Source organism: Labrus bergylta, chromosome 1 (genome assembly GCF_963930695.1).
Source record: "Labrus bergylta chromosome 1, fLabBer1.1, whole genome shotgun sequence".
NCBI classification, from domain to species: Eukaryota; Metazoa; Chordata; class Actinopteri; order Labriformes; family Labridae; genus Labrus; species Labrus bergylta.
In genome coordinates this window covers 22,818,356-22,838,715 of record NC_089195.1, presented here as the reverse complement: position 1 = coordinate 22,838,715, position 20,360 = coordinate 22,818,356, and the positions used below count along the sequence as shown (strand labels likewise).

At 40.3% G+C, this 20,360-nt stretch overlaps 1 protein-coding gene across 3 annotated transcripts in view; it reads right to left on the bottom strand.

Moving 5' to 3' along the window:
• Positions 1-20,360, bottom strand: part of lrba (LPS-responsive vesicle trafficking, beach and anchor containing) — a 188,254-nt gene that overhangs the window by 79,992 nt on the left and 87,902 nt on the right. For 2 of the 3 annotated variants that reach the window (XM_065956901.1, XM_020628906.3), the window contains exons 36-37: positions 15,986-16,152; positions 794-918 (exon numbers count right to left, since the gene is read on the bottom strand). In XM_065956901.1, coding sequence (XP_065812973.1) covers positions 794-918; positions 15,986-16,152 — 292 coding nt within the window. Of the gene's footprint in view, positions 1-478; positions 494-793; positions 919-15,985; positions 16,153-20,360 lie in introns of all 3 variants that reach the window. The other variant, XM_065956897.1, reaches the window with a different exon arrangement.

The following is a 20,360-nucleotide window of genomic DNA, read 5'->3' as shown; positions in this document are numbered from 1 at the left end:
CATTGGCACCTGTCTTTGTAGAGTTGAGCTCAGAAACAATAAGGACATTCTCTGACCTTTACAAACACTATGGGAAAAATCCGTCAGTGTTATTAGATTTAAAGTCAACTCAGTAGAGGGTAACAGCAGAGTATTAATAAAGTTCTTTCTATCACTTGATGCCATTACCTAATAGGCTGTGTGTAGAATGTGGACCCACTGTTTAACAGAATAACTGGTGGAATGCAATTAGCTTTAAACTACCTTAGAAATAACCACAAAAAAGAAATACCCTGGTACAACTTATGAAATCAGTTACTAAAACTATTAACACCTCAAAATGTTCTTAATTAGACTCTTAACTAGTATACAGTTCATGTGTTTCAGTATGTTAAATTCTGATCTTGGAAATCATCCTGCAAAGAAATACATCAAAGGAATAAATCCCTACTGACCCCTAACAGGGAACGGAATAAAGGGTTGCAAGAATGTAACTTACCACTGATATCTGCCACTGTAATGCAGCAAAAAATAAAAAATAAACAGAAAAGAAAAGAATGAACATTTCTTATTTCATCCCATTCATAGCCACGTAGCTGAACATGAAGCATGCTAACACTCAGGGTGATTATTAGTCCAGCTTTGCATAATGGGTGCCAGGGTGTGAAATTACCTTTGTGAAATGTATATGAGGGTGCTATTTTATTGTGACTTGTGGTACAATAAATCTTTTATTGCAGCGGGAAGACTAATTTTATTACGTTGTACCTTGGTGCTAAGAGAAGGGAGTGCTAACAACATGTATGATACTGACCGTGTTCGGCCGCGGCTTTGAGCGTGGCCTCCGAGTGAGTGGATCCGGAGGGGTTCCTGATGAAGCGACGTCGCCGCCTTAAATCGTCCTCCCAGTAGTCCAGGCGCCAGAACTCCCTCGGCCGGCTGCAGCGAGACAGAGGTAGCACATGTGTTAGCAATTACCAGCCAGCATGGTATAGCAGCACTCAGCATTAGCACTCAGCCTGAGCATGCATACATAAAGCAAGCATTGTGTTTGGTGTTTTTTTCCAACCTTTGGAATTACTCTTTAAATACATTCATTTAGACACAAATGTAGGTCACAAATCAGTGTATCTATATCCACAAATGTGACAGTATCTCCATCTTAGAGGGTAAGGTGCTCTCCCCTGTGTTGCTGACTTTTTCCTGCTCTTTCTTTGAGAATGTGAACTGAACACCAGGTCCATCACGGTGGAATGAGTGAACGACAGCTTGATCATTTTCCACACACTACTGTGGCACGCGCTTCCATTCAGGGCTCATTTCAAGCTCAGCAGGACACCTCTTGTCAGGAGTCATGGCCAGCAGGATAAGGAGAAGGGGCCATTACAAACACAGAGGAGAGGGCTGGATAGCATTACTAATATTAATCAATGTCCACAGCACCCATTTTTCTTTTGCAATTTGCATCTCCTCTAAAGGCATAGTCAATAAATCATGTTGCTCTCAAAGAAAAGGAAGTGTTAACTTTTAATGAGGTGTCACTGCCACATGGCATTGTGCATGTACTCTGAGCCCCTGTCTATTACGATGTATCACTTCTATTTTGGAAAGACTTTTGATTGAAAAAATATCTTAAAAGTCCATCACCAATGGTTTGGAGGCTCGACAAAATGTAGGAAAATCATTTTTCTAAAGGCAAAAGAAATTCTACCTTTGCATGTTTAAGGGCTCAAAATCATTATAACTTTTTGGTCCTGCTCTAATTCTTAAGATCAAAAATTAACTTTTTCCATTGATAATGAGCGCCATGTCACTAATGACTGAAAACTCAGGTGGGAGGGAAAAAAACCTCAGAAATGTAAGTAATCATTTAGACTAATTTCTGAATAAGAAACTCCCAGTCTTTGCTTGTCCTGGAGATAGTTTTGTTGGACTTTGTTCAAAATGACATTTTCCTAAAACCCACATCAACCATTTATCACACTCCTTGACATACTGCAAGAGTCTTTAGTTCTAGTCTTGTTGCTTTAAAACTGAAAATAGAAAATATTTCAAGAACATTAGAAAAAAAAACAGCCTAGACCAGGCTATTCTTCAGTGGCTGCAGTGCATCCTGGGAAGTGTTAGGAAGACAGTTTATGGTTTCAGTGGCATAGAGGCTATGACGGGAGAACCCCAGCGTTCTTTATGGGATCTACTCTTGAACGAAGCTTAGGCTGGGGGGCTCCTCACAAATCTTCAGTCCAACACCAATGATCACACAGGGGCCTCTGAGAGGGAAAGGAGCTTCATGCAAGAAAATAAATACAGATTCCAAAGGGGTCCTTTAAAACCATGAATGTCCTGGCTAATGAAAATTATTTGATTGTTTAAATCATCTAGATGAAAAAAAAAAAAAAAAAAGGAAAACAGATTACAAGTTGAGAACGACCGCTACTGATACCTTGAGGTAAATGTAAAGTAGCCTGAAGATTGCAAAACTAGGATATTAGGGATTTTGTGAAATGGACAAAACAGTTTAAATAGGAATGTAAAAAATGTGTATTCAGAGCAGAGAAAGAGAGAGTGTGTTTTTGAGCTGGAAGTTGGAAGTCACAAGGGATGCAGGTCTGTACAGGGCTAGATTTCTCGCCTGTGACAAAGACCCTGCTCCATGTTTGCATGTGATAGTCTCTGAACGCAAATGGCCACTTCATCATCCTGCCTGCAACGGTATTCATCTATGAAAATAATTATCAAGGTTGTGCATGGTGCAGAGCCCTGAATCAGGACGCACTCGTCCTTCATCGTTGAGAAGGGGGGGGGGGGGGGGGTCTGTCCCATACACACAATGCACATTAATCCATCAGGAGAGGAGCTATGCCCAGAGTAATTAGTCACTGCATGGGGGGAACCACCTCTGCCAGTCATATTCACCCAGCGCTCCATGAAAAGGCAACAATGGGAGCCCTAATGACGGGATGCTAGAAGAGGTTGGTCGCCCGATGAAAGATACCTCGTCATCAATCCCAAATGAGAACGTAACCAGTATGGAGATGTGCAGCGCTATGCAACCCCCATACGGCACACTGAGTGTGTTTTCACAAAGATGATAAATTATTCAGAGCTCATCCATCCTCCTTGGGCATCCACGGCAGAATTTACTGAGGCACCATTCTTCAAAATAACAACAATTAAAATAACAAAGGCGCCAGCGTTGTGCTGTGGATCACGCCAACCACTTGTGTAATTAGTAATTAGTTCGGTCATAAAAGATGTCTGGAAGGCTGCTCGTTAAGCCTGAAGTGGCAGCCATCTGATGATGGAGGCACAAAAAATAAAAAGGCTGTGAACCTTAAATAAAACTACTATCGGTCTTGCATGTAGAATTTTCTGTTTGTGTGTGTTAAGAAAAAGTTGTCGAGCCTCTGTAACGTGGACCAAATTTGCTACTGATAAAAGAGGATCCGGGTGACTTTAATGTGAGGCACTAAATAGTAATTATCTTTTTTTTTCCCCCTTCCCCTTTTTTAAACATCATTTGGTCGCTCTTCAGGACTCTGAAGTTGTAAATTTGAGGACGTTTACCAACACAGAGGACACATGGAGGAGCTCGAGTTTCTGCTTTTATGTGGCCTTGATGCTCCTTCTCCCCGATCGGTTAACAGAACAGTTATTCAGTTTAATAAACCCCACACAAACTATTTGCTGTGTACAAGGAGACAGTTTACTGGTTGGCTATTTAAGATTACAATCCGGCTATTGAATATCCATTTAAAACCAATAAAACAATTATTTGGTGAGAACAGAAGAGAGAAGGGAGGGCAAAGTTGATCCTTTTTAGGACGGAAATCCTATTGTCTGAACTTAACTTTCTGTTTTTAAAACAATTGTCAATATGTGGTCTATAACTGGCCAAAATTATATTCACTGCTTCAAAATAATAATAAAACAAAATTAATTTATATTTTCTTTTCATTAACTTATTACATACATAAATAACTAGTTGTGGCCTGCTTCACAATTTTTTAGGGGTACTGAATAAAATAATAAAATAACAACCACGGTTCACTTTTACGTCATCAATGTTAAGGTTAGTGGATTTTGTGTGTGTGTGTGTGTGTGTGTGTGTGTGTGTGTCTTTATTAGACAGGACAGCCAAAGACAGACAGGAAATGCTGGGAGGAGAGAGAGGGGGGTGACATGCAGCTAAGGGTTTGGAACGCACAGCCACTGCAACGAGGACTATAGCTTCTGTACATGTGGCGCGTGACATAACCGCTAGGCCATCTGCGCCACAAGCGTTAGTGGATTTCTAAGTAGTGAGTCAATGAGGGCTGCTTTTGCTTTGGTGCAATTGTTAGATTGCTAAAAAAAAAAAAAGGACAAATAATTACAATCCTTCAAGATTCAATCAAACAGGATTATCCCGGGAAATATTGTCATGATTTGAAATCATAAAAAGCTTCTTTTGACTAAAATCAATATAAACAACTGATAAAAACAAAGCATCATTTTTCCTTCTCTTATTTTTTTTTTTTTTAACTTATTATTGAGGTTTTTACAGAGGGTAGACTTGGATAGAGATACAGTGGATAGATATTCAAAGGTAAAGAACCTGTTGCAGTTATTGTGTAGGTTTATCGTCTAAGCATCTGATTTAATGCAAACAACAACATGAACTTTATCATAGTGAGCAGGACATGCAGAGTGAATGTGCTTTCATATATCACTACAAGCGGCTGCACTGTGGCACAAACAGTCATCCATAACCTTTGGGCCAAATTAATTTGGGTACAGTCAATGAGACCCGCATATGCAGAGGACATTTCTCTCCTTGCTTTATTTTATATTGATGCCAAGCGTCTATTGACAGCCCTAAAATTGCTCAAACATTGCTGCTATCCCCCGGATCATTTTGCTTCGATTTGCATAAACCATGTGTTTAGAAGAAACGGGAGAGCCTGAGTAGATTGAGGATTTGTCATGTTGAGGAGCGGTTGCTGGAGCGCCGGCTCTTTGTCAAACGGTGGCACTATCGCTTCCGCCGTGTCTCCACACTCAAATTAAAATGAAACAGGACCAAACACCTTTCCAACTGAAATTGTTTGGCATGATTAAGTCTCACCAGAGTGATTTTCTACATGTGCATTAATGCTTATCCTTCCAGGTGAAATGAGGTTCAGAAGAGGCCATCTGCATGTGTGTATGTTAATTCACCTCTGCTAATGTTGTTTACGAGATTCAGCAGAGGTAATGTTAGGGTCAACGACCCTGCAACAATTCCATCTTATCACTTTAAATGACGGACCATGTGTAATTTTGCCCTTCCCGATTATTAATCTGAGGATCAAGTCATTTAATTTGTCTATTTAATTTGAATTTAAACACCATGTAATAAGGCATCCAGCGTGATTTAAGATCAGTGATGATGAATTTGTAGAATGAAAGTAGAGTAAACCCTTGATTGGATTTGAAAAAATACATATATAAATGATGCTTTACACATAAGCAAAGGAACTCAGTGAAACTGAAACAAAGTCACAGAAATGTACATCCTCTGCTTTCCTCACACTTACGTTAGCTCTCTTTTCATAAGAGTTTGCCGCCGACACACCAGAGTGCACACACACGCGCTCATTACCGAGACAACACAAGCATCTACCACTCCTCCCAATTAACTCCAATTTATCCAAGAGCTTTCAGAGAGGGATCTGAAAAAAAGGGAGTGATATTGTGTTTCTGCAACATCGTCGGCTCGTGAGGATCAAAGCACTCCCATGGGGTGGGAGTCAGAAGGCTTCAGACTCCCCACAATGCAGTGCAGCTAAATGAAATAATGCAAATTAAGGCCCTAATTACCAGCAGCTTAGTGTGCAGCTTCCAATTAGCAGCGATTACACTCGGCGTAAATTCGGCAACAAAAAGCAAAACAATTACACAGTAATTATATCAGATTTCAGGGGGAGGTAAAAGGAGAAGTGCGGTGTTTAGAGAGGATGTAAATATTGACCAAAGAACAGACTTAACAAGCTGGGAGAAAGCTTTTTCTAACATCAAAATATGAAATGTTGCTACTTGATTTGATTGTTTAATGTGAAAACAGCTTCATGTTATGCCTCATCTTAATGATCTGAACATCATAAATAGCACACACAGACTCCCCCCTTACATGGCTGAAGTGGTACCATCTGTATTTTTGATGAAGAGTCACATTTTTCCTGTGATTTTGACAACATGCATTTAAGGCCATTTATCACCACTGCTGCGAGGTAATGAGGGCATCCACTGGACCGGAGTTGCATAATTCTGCCATTACCGGCCCATTGTAATAATCTCCTGACCTCTAGCTTTCACAGATGATCTTGAGTGGTGTGACAAATCTGAACGCATACACGCAACGTTTTCAACACGGTCCGAAAAGAAAAAAAACAAGAGGAAGCTCAAGATCAGCAGGAAGATCGAGGAGGTACTTTTCATGTCAATGATACAAACGTAGCAGCAATATTTAATAAGGATGTAAAGATACTCTCAAACTCACCAAACTATATGTATCACAATGTTGGGTTTATGATCACATTTTATCACAATCATTTACGATTGAAAGTCAAATCATGAATTATAATGACTATTTGCTTTCTTCTTTTTTTAAGACCATTTTTTCCCCGGCTTCAGCCTTCATTTAGAAAGGACATTAGACAGAGTAGAAAATTAACTATGGCGACCGTACATGAGGCGCCACCTAATGGCTAGACCTTCAGCGCTCCATGATTAAGTTCAAATCTCTGACAATAAAATTTAAAACATATCTTGATCTTTATATTTCTGGGTAATTTAAGTGATACTTTTTAATGTTGAGGGGTTTCAAATCCGCTTTGCAGCATTATATTATTAACATTTTTTCGCGTCTTGAGTTCGCGGTGTGGCGCCGTTTTTGATGCCGCATCATGGTGGTTGTGCTATTTTTGTGTTCATCACTATCGTGCTATATTTGCTCACTGTTTTTGTGATGTCCATTTTCTGTTCAGTTTATGTTTACTTTCTAAACCTGAAACGATCGGCCACGGCTATACACCTCTTTTATTCAGCTACTGACGTTTAACAAGAGTGGCCACAGCAGATAGCGCCTTCTTCTGATTCAAAAGAGTATTGCAATATATTTTTTGTCAAAATGATTTTAACTGCCCATATTGTTGTGTTGTTACATTCATGTTTTTTTAACCTTACATCTTCAAAATTTTGAATTTTAACGTGTCAAAAAACAACACTGATCTTGCTTGTTAGCCTTTTACAGTTTTGCTGGTACCTAATTAAACTTCAGAGTAATGGCCCCCTCGCCCCTCAACTCCATATTGTACTGTGTTGTGTTGCTACAACAGTTGATGTAAGACTACAAGGTTCGCCAATCTCATCTAGCAAGATTGTCTGCTATTCATGAGCACCTCCTCCCCTCTCTCCATCATACGGCAGGGCCCATTATACAGCACTTACATCGGTGTGTGTGTTGTGTGTGTGTGTGTGTGTGTCTGTGTCAAGTGCAGCAATTCCATTGAAAGGTGATTGAGACGATCATATAAACAGAAGTCTGACTAACTATAATGGCCATGTAGTTATCTCTTTATGTGAGGAAATAACCTAACAGAAAAAAAAAGCATCAACCCTGATAAGCCTTGAATTTTAAACGTTTTTTTTCAGTGATTCATTTGGCTGTTTTTATTGAAAGTTAAATATATGATAATATTGTTTTACACCTCATACACATCTGATATTACACTGTAACCCTACTCCAAATAAATAGCGATAATTTGAGTAGGAAAAACCTTTTACGGAATAAAGCAATGTATAAAAAAAACTGAGGTGATTGTTTTTTTTATTGCTATCTTTAAAAAATGCTCGTGCAAAATCTCCACAAATTAAATCTAATACCACGTCTGTCCCTCTATCTATTATCAGTGTACGTTTTTACCTCACAAAGCTTACATAGCACATTCTTCTTCAAAGAAGAATAAAAGCTGAAGATCTATGAGTAAAGGCTGCCCCTCAGTCTTCCTCTCTCTATAGCAGGGACATTGGTGTTTTATGTGTCCCTTTTCTTGCTATAGTTGCACAAGAAAAGTGCTGGATTCTACAGATAAAGGTGATTTTTTTTTTTTTTTTTTTTTTTTTTTTTTGGCAAATGGTGAAAGTAGCAAAATAAATGACCTGCTGGTGCAATGGTGTAATTACACTGGCTAGAAGCATACCAATCTATCACAAGGAAAAGGAGGGGGGCGGCTGACATGCTGCAAAGGGGTTAGTCAAAGGAGATAGCCTTTGACTAACTACTGGCCCCGGACAATCGATATGGAGCAGATATTGCATCCAGAGAGAAAGGAGGGAAAAAAGGCCCTAAAAACTTCCCAAATGGTTTTTCATTCAGATATTGATCAGCACCCTCTTTATCATGACCTTGCTCCACCAAGGCCATATACTTTCTTAAGGGTATATGGAACTCATAAATCTGAGAGTTGCTACACAGTCACACGTGGCTGTGAGCAGCGAGGCAAGGAGGCAGAGAGGTAGGATGGTGTAATTGGTCTTTCTGGGATGGCCGCCTTCTTTCATTCTTCTTAACAAGGATTCCGTTACATTTCTGAGCTGGCAGGGAGGGGACGGGAAAAAAACTGAGGGTGTGGAAATCTGTCCTGCTAGCAGATATGCATTTGTGTTGTTTGTTATGGTCTTACAATAATTACCTGAAATCAGTCAATGTAATTTGAGTGCTAATAAATTAAAACATTGGACTGGTCTTTGACTGGTGTGCCAGCACATACCGGTAGTACATTATAGGCCATTCCAGAGGTCGATACTGAAACTGGTATTTGAATTAACACATCGCTAATGAAACAACTTGTGTTGACTGTTAAACTCCGGTTTGGATGAAACACTGTAGTAACATTTCTCTGTGCATCAACAGTAGTGATCTGATTAAAAACCAAGTATCGTGTTAGTAATGATTACAAATGGGTATATATTCATTTTAACAATATCAAAAAAAAAAACTATATTAATATTGTCCATATTAAAGTGTTCAGAGTAACCTTAAGTCTTTAGTTTAAATAAAACTAAACTGAGCGTGTAAAAACACATTACCATCAACATTCATTGGGATTATAAGATCAACCAATAAACCAACATTTTGATTACTTACTTCCAGGTGACTAAAATCAATTTTTTAATATTGTAAAGACGAGTGGTCTAAAAACCAAACCTATCTGGTGAATGTGTGTCGGATCCAGAATGATGATTGAAATGAACATCTTTAACTTGTGTCATTTCAATCCATCAACCACCTTATTCTCTTTCCAGTCTCCATTAATCATTGGCTCACATTTTAATTGGAGATGGAATAGCATAGCATAGCATACAATGTTACTGTATAAATACAGTATATAGCATGTAAGTAGATAGAAGGACTAGATAATGCCAAAGATTCAACATCCACTGTCTGGACTTTTCTTTATGACAAAGTGACACAATTAACTTGGAGGTTTTGCAAATTGCCATGGAGCAATCTTTTTAACATACTTGTCCTTCAGTCCATTGCGTAAATGTATGCACAAAAATACATGTGCATGGTTTTGTAATTGTGTGTTCACACATTTATTGAGTATCTTTCATGCCTCATAATTTCTTTATTTCTTCTCAAATGTGATCTTCTAATGTCTTTATAATGTGATTTATTTTGTTACCAATGTTAATGCATATTTCTTTGATATATTTTTGTTACTTACCTACTAAAACAATGAAAAAGTTGTTAAAAAAAAAGTTGTTAAACCTTTTTGTTGCCAATTTTAACAATCCCCTGAGAGTAATTCTTTTAGTCCCGTCCTGCACTGCAACACTTAAGCATGCTAACATATGGACATCATCAGCTGTTAATATGTTCAGCCATGACACTTTGTTACTGTTCCTTACAGCCCCAGCCACTGTACTGTATATACAGCCGAGGTAAATGTTATCATTAGAGCTATATTCTAATTCATATCCATAAGCCAGGCTGCACGGTAGGGCCGACGTGGCACGTTATTCTCTGTAACTGATGGAACGCAAAGCTGTCAAACTCCAACGCTCTCCCCCAGAGATTTAAGGAACATCCTTTTTGTCCCCCGTCACAACTTCTCTGTCCCAGACACATGTCACTGTGCATGATTAATGAGGAGGAGGATTTCATGTTAAAGCCCTTTAAGGACTTCAGTTTCTGAGATACTAGTGTGATACGTGGAGTCAAGTTTACAAAGATGAACATAGCTGAATGGGCAGCCTCGCACTGCTCCCTCTGTGTTTATTCCATATGTTTACGAGTGTATCAAGGCAGATGGATGAACACAACTCAAGCATCCAGCTAATTGGTTTTGAAGTAGTTGGGATCAGTACTAAAGGAAACAACTGTCTCTGCATTGGGTGAGATGGGAGCGGTGGACTGCTACAGTACACTGGATCATGTTTTTGTTTAGACTGCAAGTATCTACATGCAAACCTAAAGCCTGTGTCAGTCAGTCAACATCAAGAAGGGTTCGTTTAATTAAATGTTCAATATTTTGGGTGTAATTTTGAAGAAGTACATAAAAGATTAACGACAAAGAACATTGCTATGCAGAAAGAAATGCAGGAATGACTCCAACGGGACAATCCGCGGTACAAATATGGATCCAAAAAGACTGGGATTCCAGCTCCAGTGTTTATTCTATTCTCAAATACAACAAAGGCAATCTGATGGTCAGATAAGGCAGCGGCAGCAGAGTTTTCCATCCAGCAAACAAGACACGCTCTCAACCTTTTACATACAGATTTGTGCCATCACTCATATGGTTTACTGTATGCAAGTGGAAAGGATGTGGGGGGAAAAAAATGTCCCTGTCTTGTCTTTGTCTCCATCTCTACTTTTTGATGCTTCAGTAACAAATATCATTCTCTTATCCACCGCTCCATCCATCTCCCCTCTCTCTTTCTCTGTCTTCCTGCTGCTCTCGACTCATGCATTTCCGAGAGTCAGTGTACTCTAAACAGTTATGTTCTTGTTTCCTATGGTTATGATCTCCGCTGACGTGCTGGAGTCCCATTTCCTTTTTCAGCTCTGCATGCACAGTACCGGCACAGCCGTTGTGTATGCCTTTGTCCATAAAACCCACACGCGAGGCAGCGGGGACACTGTGCAGGCCTCGGCTTTAACACATGCATTACATTCAGTATTATGGATCATAATTGTGATTTAAGTCTGGAATGAAAGCATACAAGTGGAGATGAATCTGGCTGTCGCTGTTTCTCATGCAATCATTTATTTAGAAAAAAAAATACTCTGGGACCATGAATGTCCCCAGTGTACTAAGCAGAACCCCCGTGTGTGTTCACAGCAAAATTCATAGATTCTAATCCAGAAGAGGATGCTCAACAACTGGGACCAAGCTAACGAGGCCTGCTTGAGAACAGGACAATGAGTAGAAGTTGCGTCATTAAATGGCTGATTGATTATTATTTGATGAACAGGAAATTGGCATTCATTTCTGACGTTGATAATAGTCGTATATTGTTTACAAATGCAGCCAGGGGGGCAGCATGTCCAAATCGAATAGTCAATAGTCAATCAAAAGCAATTAAATAACACATACAATCTTAATGAAACCCTCCCCCCCCTCCCCTCTGCGCTCCCTCAAAAGCCACGCCCCTCATCTACATGCACAAGGGCTGTTAATCCAGAATTGGACCTCAGCTCATCGCTTGCATCATGTAGAAACTACGTTGTCTAATGTCTGATTCAGCTGTAAATAAAAACTAAACTTTATCATGTTACATGTAAAAATAAAAAAAAGTGATAATTTTACTACTCTCAACAGCCAACGACAAACTCATTCTAAAAAATCTGTCAGCGGTGACGTGCTTTGAGTGTGGGCTGGTGCACGCAAGGGGTAGAGAACGAGCAGGGGAGACAGGAAGGCATGATTGGTTCATCAAATTGGTGCCTCGTGGCAGACATTGGTGGAGGTTTTTACGGGCTTACAACTGCTACAGATGACGGATTTTCTTTGTTCCTTTTTTAGAGCACATGAATTATTCATTTCTGTCAGGACCGAAAGACAATTTCAACCTAAATCTTTAAGTGTAGTGTGTGAAAATTACCAACCCTGCCCTCAAGTTTTAGACTGTTAGACTATAAATAACGGTGAGGCTGTGTATTTTTATTTTTTGGAAGCGGGGGGGGGGGTTTAATATGAACTCTGGTAGACACTTTTAACTTAGTTATACTCTAATTTTAAGAGCTGTGACTACAAATCGATTCAGCCATTTTCCAGGAAAAACCACACACAAGCTCTAGAATAAGGTTCTTAATGATGAAGGTTTGTTGCCTCTTTTTGACAATTATCTCAAGACATACAAATCTTTGGACTCTTTAATGTTAGAAATAAAAATATATACTTTTAATACTTTTGTAGGAAGAACAGCATCAGAACAGTATAAAAGAAATCCTGTATTCTGTGTTAAAACAAAAAGGTTATATAGCTTCCTTAATATGACTTGCTATTTAAAAATTATTCAATGAGTTAAAAATAACTCATTAAAAGATGTTCTGTACAGACTGAGAATTTTTTGTAGACAAAAATAAAAGATGAATAATTTAAGTGTTTATCAGAAACAATCTGATAATCAACTTACACAACAATCTTTAGTTTCAATCCTGATGAGAAGGAAAAAATTATACAAATAACACCTTTAATGTATCACATAGAACGTGCTATTATATGGGTATTTTATGTAAAAGAAAAAAAAATCTTTATTAAAAAGGTAAAATCCTCCTCAGTGTATTCTGTAGTCAGCAGTCCACTATTTTTCCTTTGTTTCATTAACGGACAAAAAGGAGAAAAACCTTCCAGCTGTTCAGCTCGGGCTTCTTTTCACCTCAATAGTGCGTCGGAGAAATGACATAGCAGAAGATAAAATAGTAATGCTAATATCAATAGTTTGTCCATTACAGGTCAGCTAACTGTCCAGCGAAACAGTTACAAAGCTGTTCCTTTTCGATCTCACAAGGCCGATCAATACGGGGGCATACTGTTTCAATTTTGCCGGCATTGATTTTCTCTATAACACTCCAACCCTAAAGCATTCGTCTTTCTGAAGGAAGGATGATTTGATTTACTGAAGAAAAATTGGAGTGCACATCACAAAGATTTTTCGCCGGGCGGGAGTGTGACATGCCAAAAGATGGATGTCCCTTGGCTGGGAAGACTCTAGCCTAAGGGCGTCCATTAGAGCGGTGGTGCTGCAGAAAATGAGCTGCTTATACGGGGGAGGAGGAGCAGAGGGAGAGGAGTTGGTGCGTGAGGTGTTGTGTTTTGGAGGGACTAGATGTAGGTGAGGATTTGGAGAAGAAAAGAGGAATATGCAGCTTAAGAAGGAGGAGTTGGAGAACAGCATCTTAACATTTTTTTTCTATTCGCCTCAATAAGACTGTCTGGAAAGTGAAGTGCACACACTGCTTCTACATCACACTTCAAGCCTTTTTTTTTTTCCAATCAGCAGCCACCTTCCTTTTACTTCCCTCGCTTCCAGCATCCAGAGTGAATTTCCATGGTACATTAGTCAGCCTATTAGAATGCAATAAAGCAAAGGTATGAGAAGGGAAAAACGAGAAGAGTGGTGTGTGTCCCCTGAGACTGTGAGTTGACGTTCTCCATCATCTGCCCTCATCTCTGCTCTCTGTCCGTTGACTTTGTCTGTGTCATATACATGAAAGATGATTCTTGACCCAAATAAACACTGCGGCAGTCTGGATGCTCAGTGGACCAGAGCTCAAAGAAAAGAGAGGAAAAAAATCGGGAGATGAAAAATATGATATCTGCCAGTTGTTTCATTTGTGGCTTATCAGGGCTAGCTGTTCATTTACTTCCTCCCCCCCCTCTTTAAAAGACAGCAGGCTGGCATGTTGTACACCTGGGTCTCAAGGCAGAAACGTATGGATGAAGAAAGAGGCGACCCTTCTGTGGGTCTGCGAATCTGTCTTTGTCTTGACACTAGATAACAGACAAGGGCACAAAAAATGATAGACACTGCCTGTCCGGTGGAAAGTCCCTAGATGAAACTCTCTAGATGATACAAGTAAAGTGAAACAAGGAAGCGCAAAGGACAAAAAGTGTGAGCGAAAAGGGGAGAAAAAGGAGAGAAAGGAGGACTGAGAGAGCAACAGACAGAGAGGGAAGACGAAGCAGCAGAATGGGAAAAGGGAAAAATCACCTAACACCTCTTCTCTCCCGAGGCCCGGGCCGCTGTAAGCTGGATATTAAGACACAAATTGCATTCAGGCGGGTCACACTGTGTCAGAAGATATTAGACGCCTGCCGTGAGGAAACAACAATTCCCATCAGCTTGTGAGAAAATAATATTTTCATTTTCAGACTCTTTATTGAATGGAAACTTTGGGGAATATGTTTTTATGGCTTGTGAGCAGGCAGGCGTGGATTTTACACCAGAGCAACAAAAGGTCGTAATCGTAGCTGCGTATTGTCTTTTGTTCCTGGATTTCATTTTCACAGCTGGGGAGAGCCTGCAGGTTTCACTGTGTGTATCTTTTCTCCCCAAATTGTATTTACAGGCAGTACACATTGCTTTTGGGTATGTGTGGATTTAAGGATTAATATCTCTTATGTTAGGGCGCCTGCAGGTATGCAGGTGTGCTTGAGAGTTTTTTTTTTTTTTTTCCCTTTTCTATCTTTTCCTACTACTTTGTCTTTTTCTGCAGCACCAGATGTTTCTTCTATGCCCGCATACCGGAGTCTCTGGTGCGAAGCAGCACCACCTGACCTTCACAGTAATTGACCAAAAATATTGATGTAATGGCACAGGACTGATTGTGATTTATTAAAAGAGCGCTGCACTCCAAGGCCCAGTGCCAATGGCTCCCTGAGCCCATCGGCAGCCATTAGGAAAACCATCAATAGCACAGCGGCATAAAGGGCCGGTAATGGGGGACTTTTCTGGCCGGGGCTCGCAGAACACAATCTCCATAGTAAATAGCAGACCCTTGTGTGAGTACACATGGAGACTTCGAGAGAAAGTGAAGGGGGAGAAAAGGGGGAGATGGGATAAAGGAAAGAAAAATATGACAAATAGTACACCACATCCTGATATGAGACACAAAAAATAATAAAAGGGAAAACAAAGGCAGCCAGAGATAGACTCCCTAGCCAATAGCAAACCAACCCCTCGCCAGACGAGTCTCGGGAGAGTTGGTTCAGACTAACAAGCGCAAGCCAGCGGCCGTTTCTCCGGCTCACCATTACACACTACCTGCACAAACAGCCATCATTAGGGAATAGTTGCATTGGATTGTGCTGCCTATTTGGCGAAACAAACACAGAGGATAGGGTTCCCTCTGTTCTTAATGGGAGCAGAGCTGTTTAAATGGCTTTCATCTCTCTCCAGAGTCAATGCATCATTCAGCTGCACAGCTGACATTTTCACCTTTGCAGATCTAATTTAATCAAAGTCATGAGTACTGGGGGTAGAGAAAGATTATGATGAGATTAAAACCATTACAGTGGTTTGAATCATTTTCTCAGCAGCAGAAATACATGCTATGAGAACAGGTGCAATCTCTTGATTAAAGGCTTTTCTATACAATGCTTTATTTGAGTAACAGTGGAACTTTACTTCACTCTTAAATATCACAGCATGTGGAAATTCAACAAATTTCTATTGTATCAAAGGATTGTTTTTGGTACTCACAAAAAGGAACGCATAGAACATGTAAAATCTATTAAATGTACCAGTATGTGTGTGATAAGCCAAGCCAAGAAGACGTCAACAGCAAGATAGAATTTTCAACCCTTAAAGGATAATTTATCAACTATTTTGCAAGTTTGAGTCAAATATCCATCTTACTTAAAAGTACATTGACATGATAATGGCTGAAATAATGATGCTCAAACTTGCAAAATGAGATTTATAATTTAGAAACTTGACAAGGTCCGTTTCTGTTAGATATTTGTTGTACCTCATGGAGGACCGTCCCCAGGCGCCATGTTTGTCAGTCAGGATGTTGACTATCTTCTGGATGAGCTGCGTAGCTGTCACATGGTCGCGGTATTTGGCCGCTCTGATCAGGTGGTCGCACATTTTTTCCTCGTCTCGCTTCTCCGCTGCGTACTGTGCACTGTTAGACTGGGAAAGAAAGAGGGGAAAAAAATTGTTTTATATGTCAATCCAGCAAAGTCAAGTCGCTAAGACATTTTACAGAATATAAATTCTAAAATGTTTAATTCTCCGGCTAATGGAACATAGAAAAACAGGTCTGTGAGAGGGAATATTCCAGATACGGGCCAAACATATAGAAACTTCACTCCGAGTTAAAGCAACTGAAAAGCAGAGTCATTTCTGTCCTTGTGTCATTATGATTAATAACAGTTGACACCTATTTACTAATGCCCTCTGGTGCACCAAATCACATGATACCCACAATGCACAGGGAGGACATTTTTCTCTGTCGGAATTTGTTATCAGAATGGGCCTTTGAACTCTGCAGTGATGGTAAAAGTAAAAACACCTTCTGAGAATAACAGCTATAATTTGAAACGGCGTTTCGATTTTCCATCTCAGGATACATTTCAATTGCAAACTCGGAATGCTCTCAGGGCTTTCTTTTAAAGAGTTGTTTCAAAGTTGTATTCTTATTGAAGGTGAGTGCAGAAAAATGGAGGACAGAAGAACATGAGCTATGTATAGCCACGCAGATCTTCAGCCTGCCGTTGTGCATTTATGTTTTCTTTTTTTACATTCTCCAAGGACAGCAGCAAAAGACAATGGCAGCAGGATTAAGAAGGAACACTCATTCAATTATTTATGCTGCTTTAGCTGCATATGACTCTCTTTTTATTCAATTAACCTTAAAAGATCCCATTGGTCCGATGGTCATCACACAGGGAGAGTAGACCCAGATGCACGGCTTAACAGAAGCAACCTGCTTTTCCAAAGTTACCAGTAAAGCACTTTATAATGGGTCCTCCTCTCCAATTTGAAAGACAACATTTCATATCTGACAGAAAATCTATAGGTATAAATCACATTAGAGCGGCTTTTCTTCAGGCTCCGGAGCCTTAATTATCAATCTGTGTCTCTTTGTGTGGCATTAAAGTGAGCCTTGACCTTCCAGCACGATGATGACGGGCAAAAAATAAAAGGAGTACAAAGAAGGAATTTTCAAACAAGTGTTTCAGATTTTCAAACCAGGCATGGTTTTCTCTGTGTGTGTGTGTGTGTGTGTGTGTGTGTGTGTGTGTAAGTGTGACCGTGTGTTGGATGTCCATTTATCTTGATCAGTGGCGCTGAGGGGGAAACAGGAATTGGGACAAGTGCAAAGCTGGACCACAAAAAGGGGCTAGCAACAAGCTTAATATATTCATAAGACACTATGATAAACTGTCAGTGGGAAAAAAAATTTTAATCTGGGAAAACAGAGAAACATTCAACACCCAAATATTTTATATATGATTATAGAAAAGACACATTTACGCAAAATTAATGGTTATGTGGATTCTGCTCTTTAAACAGATGTTAGCAGCGCGCCTAGAAAAAGTCAATTTCCATCCGTCTGTGTCTGAGACATATAAAGTCTTTAGTACTAATCAACAGCGCTGGGTTCAAACTCATAACCATAAACAAACACTTCATCACCTGCGTGTTGAGCCTGCCCAAACACCCAAACCCTCCATGCTGTAATGGGCTTTTCTCACATCCAAGGCCAAAGTCGACTACAGGAGAAAAAGACCAAATTCAGAGACTCACCCTTGAAACAACAACCAGAAACGCTGAACACATAAGTAGTGGCATTTAAAGCCAACGTTGCCTTTGCTTGTAAGTGGAAAAGACAAGTCACTGCTAATTCCAGGGCCCATTCCTGAGATATGAAGTCAGAGAAAATGCTGAGGTATTATGAAGGATATATTATGTTGTGTTATTATGGAGATTTAAGCGAATAACTTAATTTTCCGGTTGGCACCATGATGGTCTGCAGAACGGATAAAGGGCAGAAACTAAGAAGGGGTGTTTTTTTTTTTTTTTTCACAGACTGTTCTTTATTTTCTTTCAGGGGAACATAAGAAGAAAATCTTAAGTATCTGATCCCATTTACTATTCGAAACATGCCTCTTTTGGAGTGACTGAATGAGTCAGTGTGCATACTTTGACAAGAAAACAAGCATAAAAAACGACTTTTTCAGAGAAGGGCACTTCCATTCAGCGAGTTAAAAGATCGCAGCTGAACGAAGAGGGACGGCAGACTATGCTAACAGCAAACAGCCACCAGGGCACTACTTGCTGGCAGTGAGACTGTTATGACTTGGGACACTGTAATCATTGGCAGCACCTTCCATTACATGGCCCGGCTGACAGGGTCGTCCCAGTGCGAGTGCCTGCTCTGCCGGAGGAGACAGCTTGGGTGAAAACGAAATGATAATGCCTGGCATTAATCGAGTCAATTACACTGAGTCGTGTCTCCCACAATTCATCAGCAGCTCGAATAAATAGCTATGGATGTGTGCTGGAGTTTTGGGGAAGGAAATGGGCTGCTATTGGAAGGGACTAGGGTTCGGCAAGGACAGTAATCATCTCCAAAATAAACAATCACATAATGGGAAAAAATGGCAACATGAACATTCTGAGACAAAGCTTGGAAACTCATGCATTTTAATACCATAATTATATCTCTTTGAAGCAGTGAATAATGCACACGTTAGCTATTTGTTGCTATGGTAATAGCTGCCACTGGGCCATGTTTTTGCCATGCTTATTCTATAAATAATAAGCAGGAGACGAGTTTCACATAGTGTTCGTGTTGTAACAGTGTCAGCCTTATCTAAATGCTGTAGTTGTTGTCAGATGAAGCCTCGGCTCCCCTCCTCCTCTCCCTCGCTGGGTTTAGAGGGTTAACCAGCATAATAGGCTGGAGAATGGAGGCTCATTACAAGATATCAGCCCTGTGTTTATCAATTAGAGTGACAGAGAGAGGTCTGTCTGTGGTGTTGCTTTGCCACAGTGAGCCTTCAACAACACCCTGACTGACAAAAACGGGGTCTCAAGGTTCTGCTGGAGAACAGGAGAAGGAAACAAAACCAGCAGAGATGTTATTAAAGCGCTTGATTTGCAATCTCTTGACATTGGTGGCACATCAGAGCTACAAACTCTCCAAGGCTGTGCTATCGCTCTGCGAGAATCTCCAATTTCTCACATCCGCCGACAAGCACTCCCAGAGGGTTTCATTTACAAACGGGCAGAGAAACTGTCCAGAGGAAGGCGAGACATCAGCCTTGTCCTTGTCTGGTATCAGAGAATGCAAATACACCACAAATAAATTCCTCCTGGAGCACAAGGAGGTCTGGGGAGACAAGAGGATGAAATGAGAAAAGGAGGATGGGGGTCGCTAAACAAAAGTAGATGCTGTACCAGTCCACCAATTGGTTTCAAAGAGATTCTCTTGCACTTGATCTCTTGCCCTCGAGTTTTCAAATTGCAACATAAAATGTCACCAGGGGAATTCAGACAATGGGCCACGGAAGAAACGAGTGAAAGGAAGAGGAGGGGGAGAAAAATGAGGGCTTAAAAGTACAATGGCGAACAAAAGTCACCAAATGACAATGCCTGACAGCCACTTCAATTCGAAAATGATGCTCCTGTCATGCCGTGCTCCCAAGTATTGATTTTTTTTCTTCACTTGGAGCACAGAAGGAAAAAAAAAATCAAATCCAGTTGAAATGGATCCTTGCTGCTGGCATCGGCCCATGGCTAGCGGCCATCAAGGTTAACACAGGCGCAACACTTATCAAAGTATCTCTCTCCTCCTCCTCCTCCTCCTCCTGCCTGCTCCTCCCCACATACTGTCTGTGGCCGATCTTTAATGGACTGGTCACCATGCTCAGCTGGCAGCTCCTTCATCTCCTCTACACAGGAACCCTCTTTTCCCTGCAAAACTGCGTACTCTCCTTTGCAACATTTGTCTGTGTTGCTGCCATCTTTTTATGATAACCCCAGCTCACCTTCAAGGTCGTCCCGAGTGAAAAATCATACATGTTGAAACTGTCGCCTGGAGGTGAAAAATAGTCAAATGAAGGAATGATGTGACCAGATGAAAAATACAGGTCCTCTGCACTGGCGGTGGCCTGAAATCATGGATTCAGTGAAGAAGCACCAAGCTCAGGGTCAATTTCAATCAAAAATTGTATCTCAAATATGAAATGTAATCAACCAAAAGTGTTTTGTTTTTTTGTTTGTTTTGTTTCATAATAATAAAAAATGTTATATCAAGCTAATCCACACAGCTATAGCTTTGCTTTTCATAAGCTAAAAAACCCAAAATGTCCATGAACATTTTTGATCAG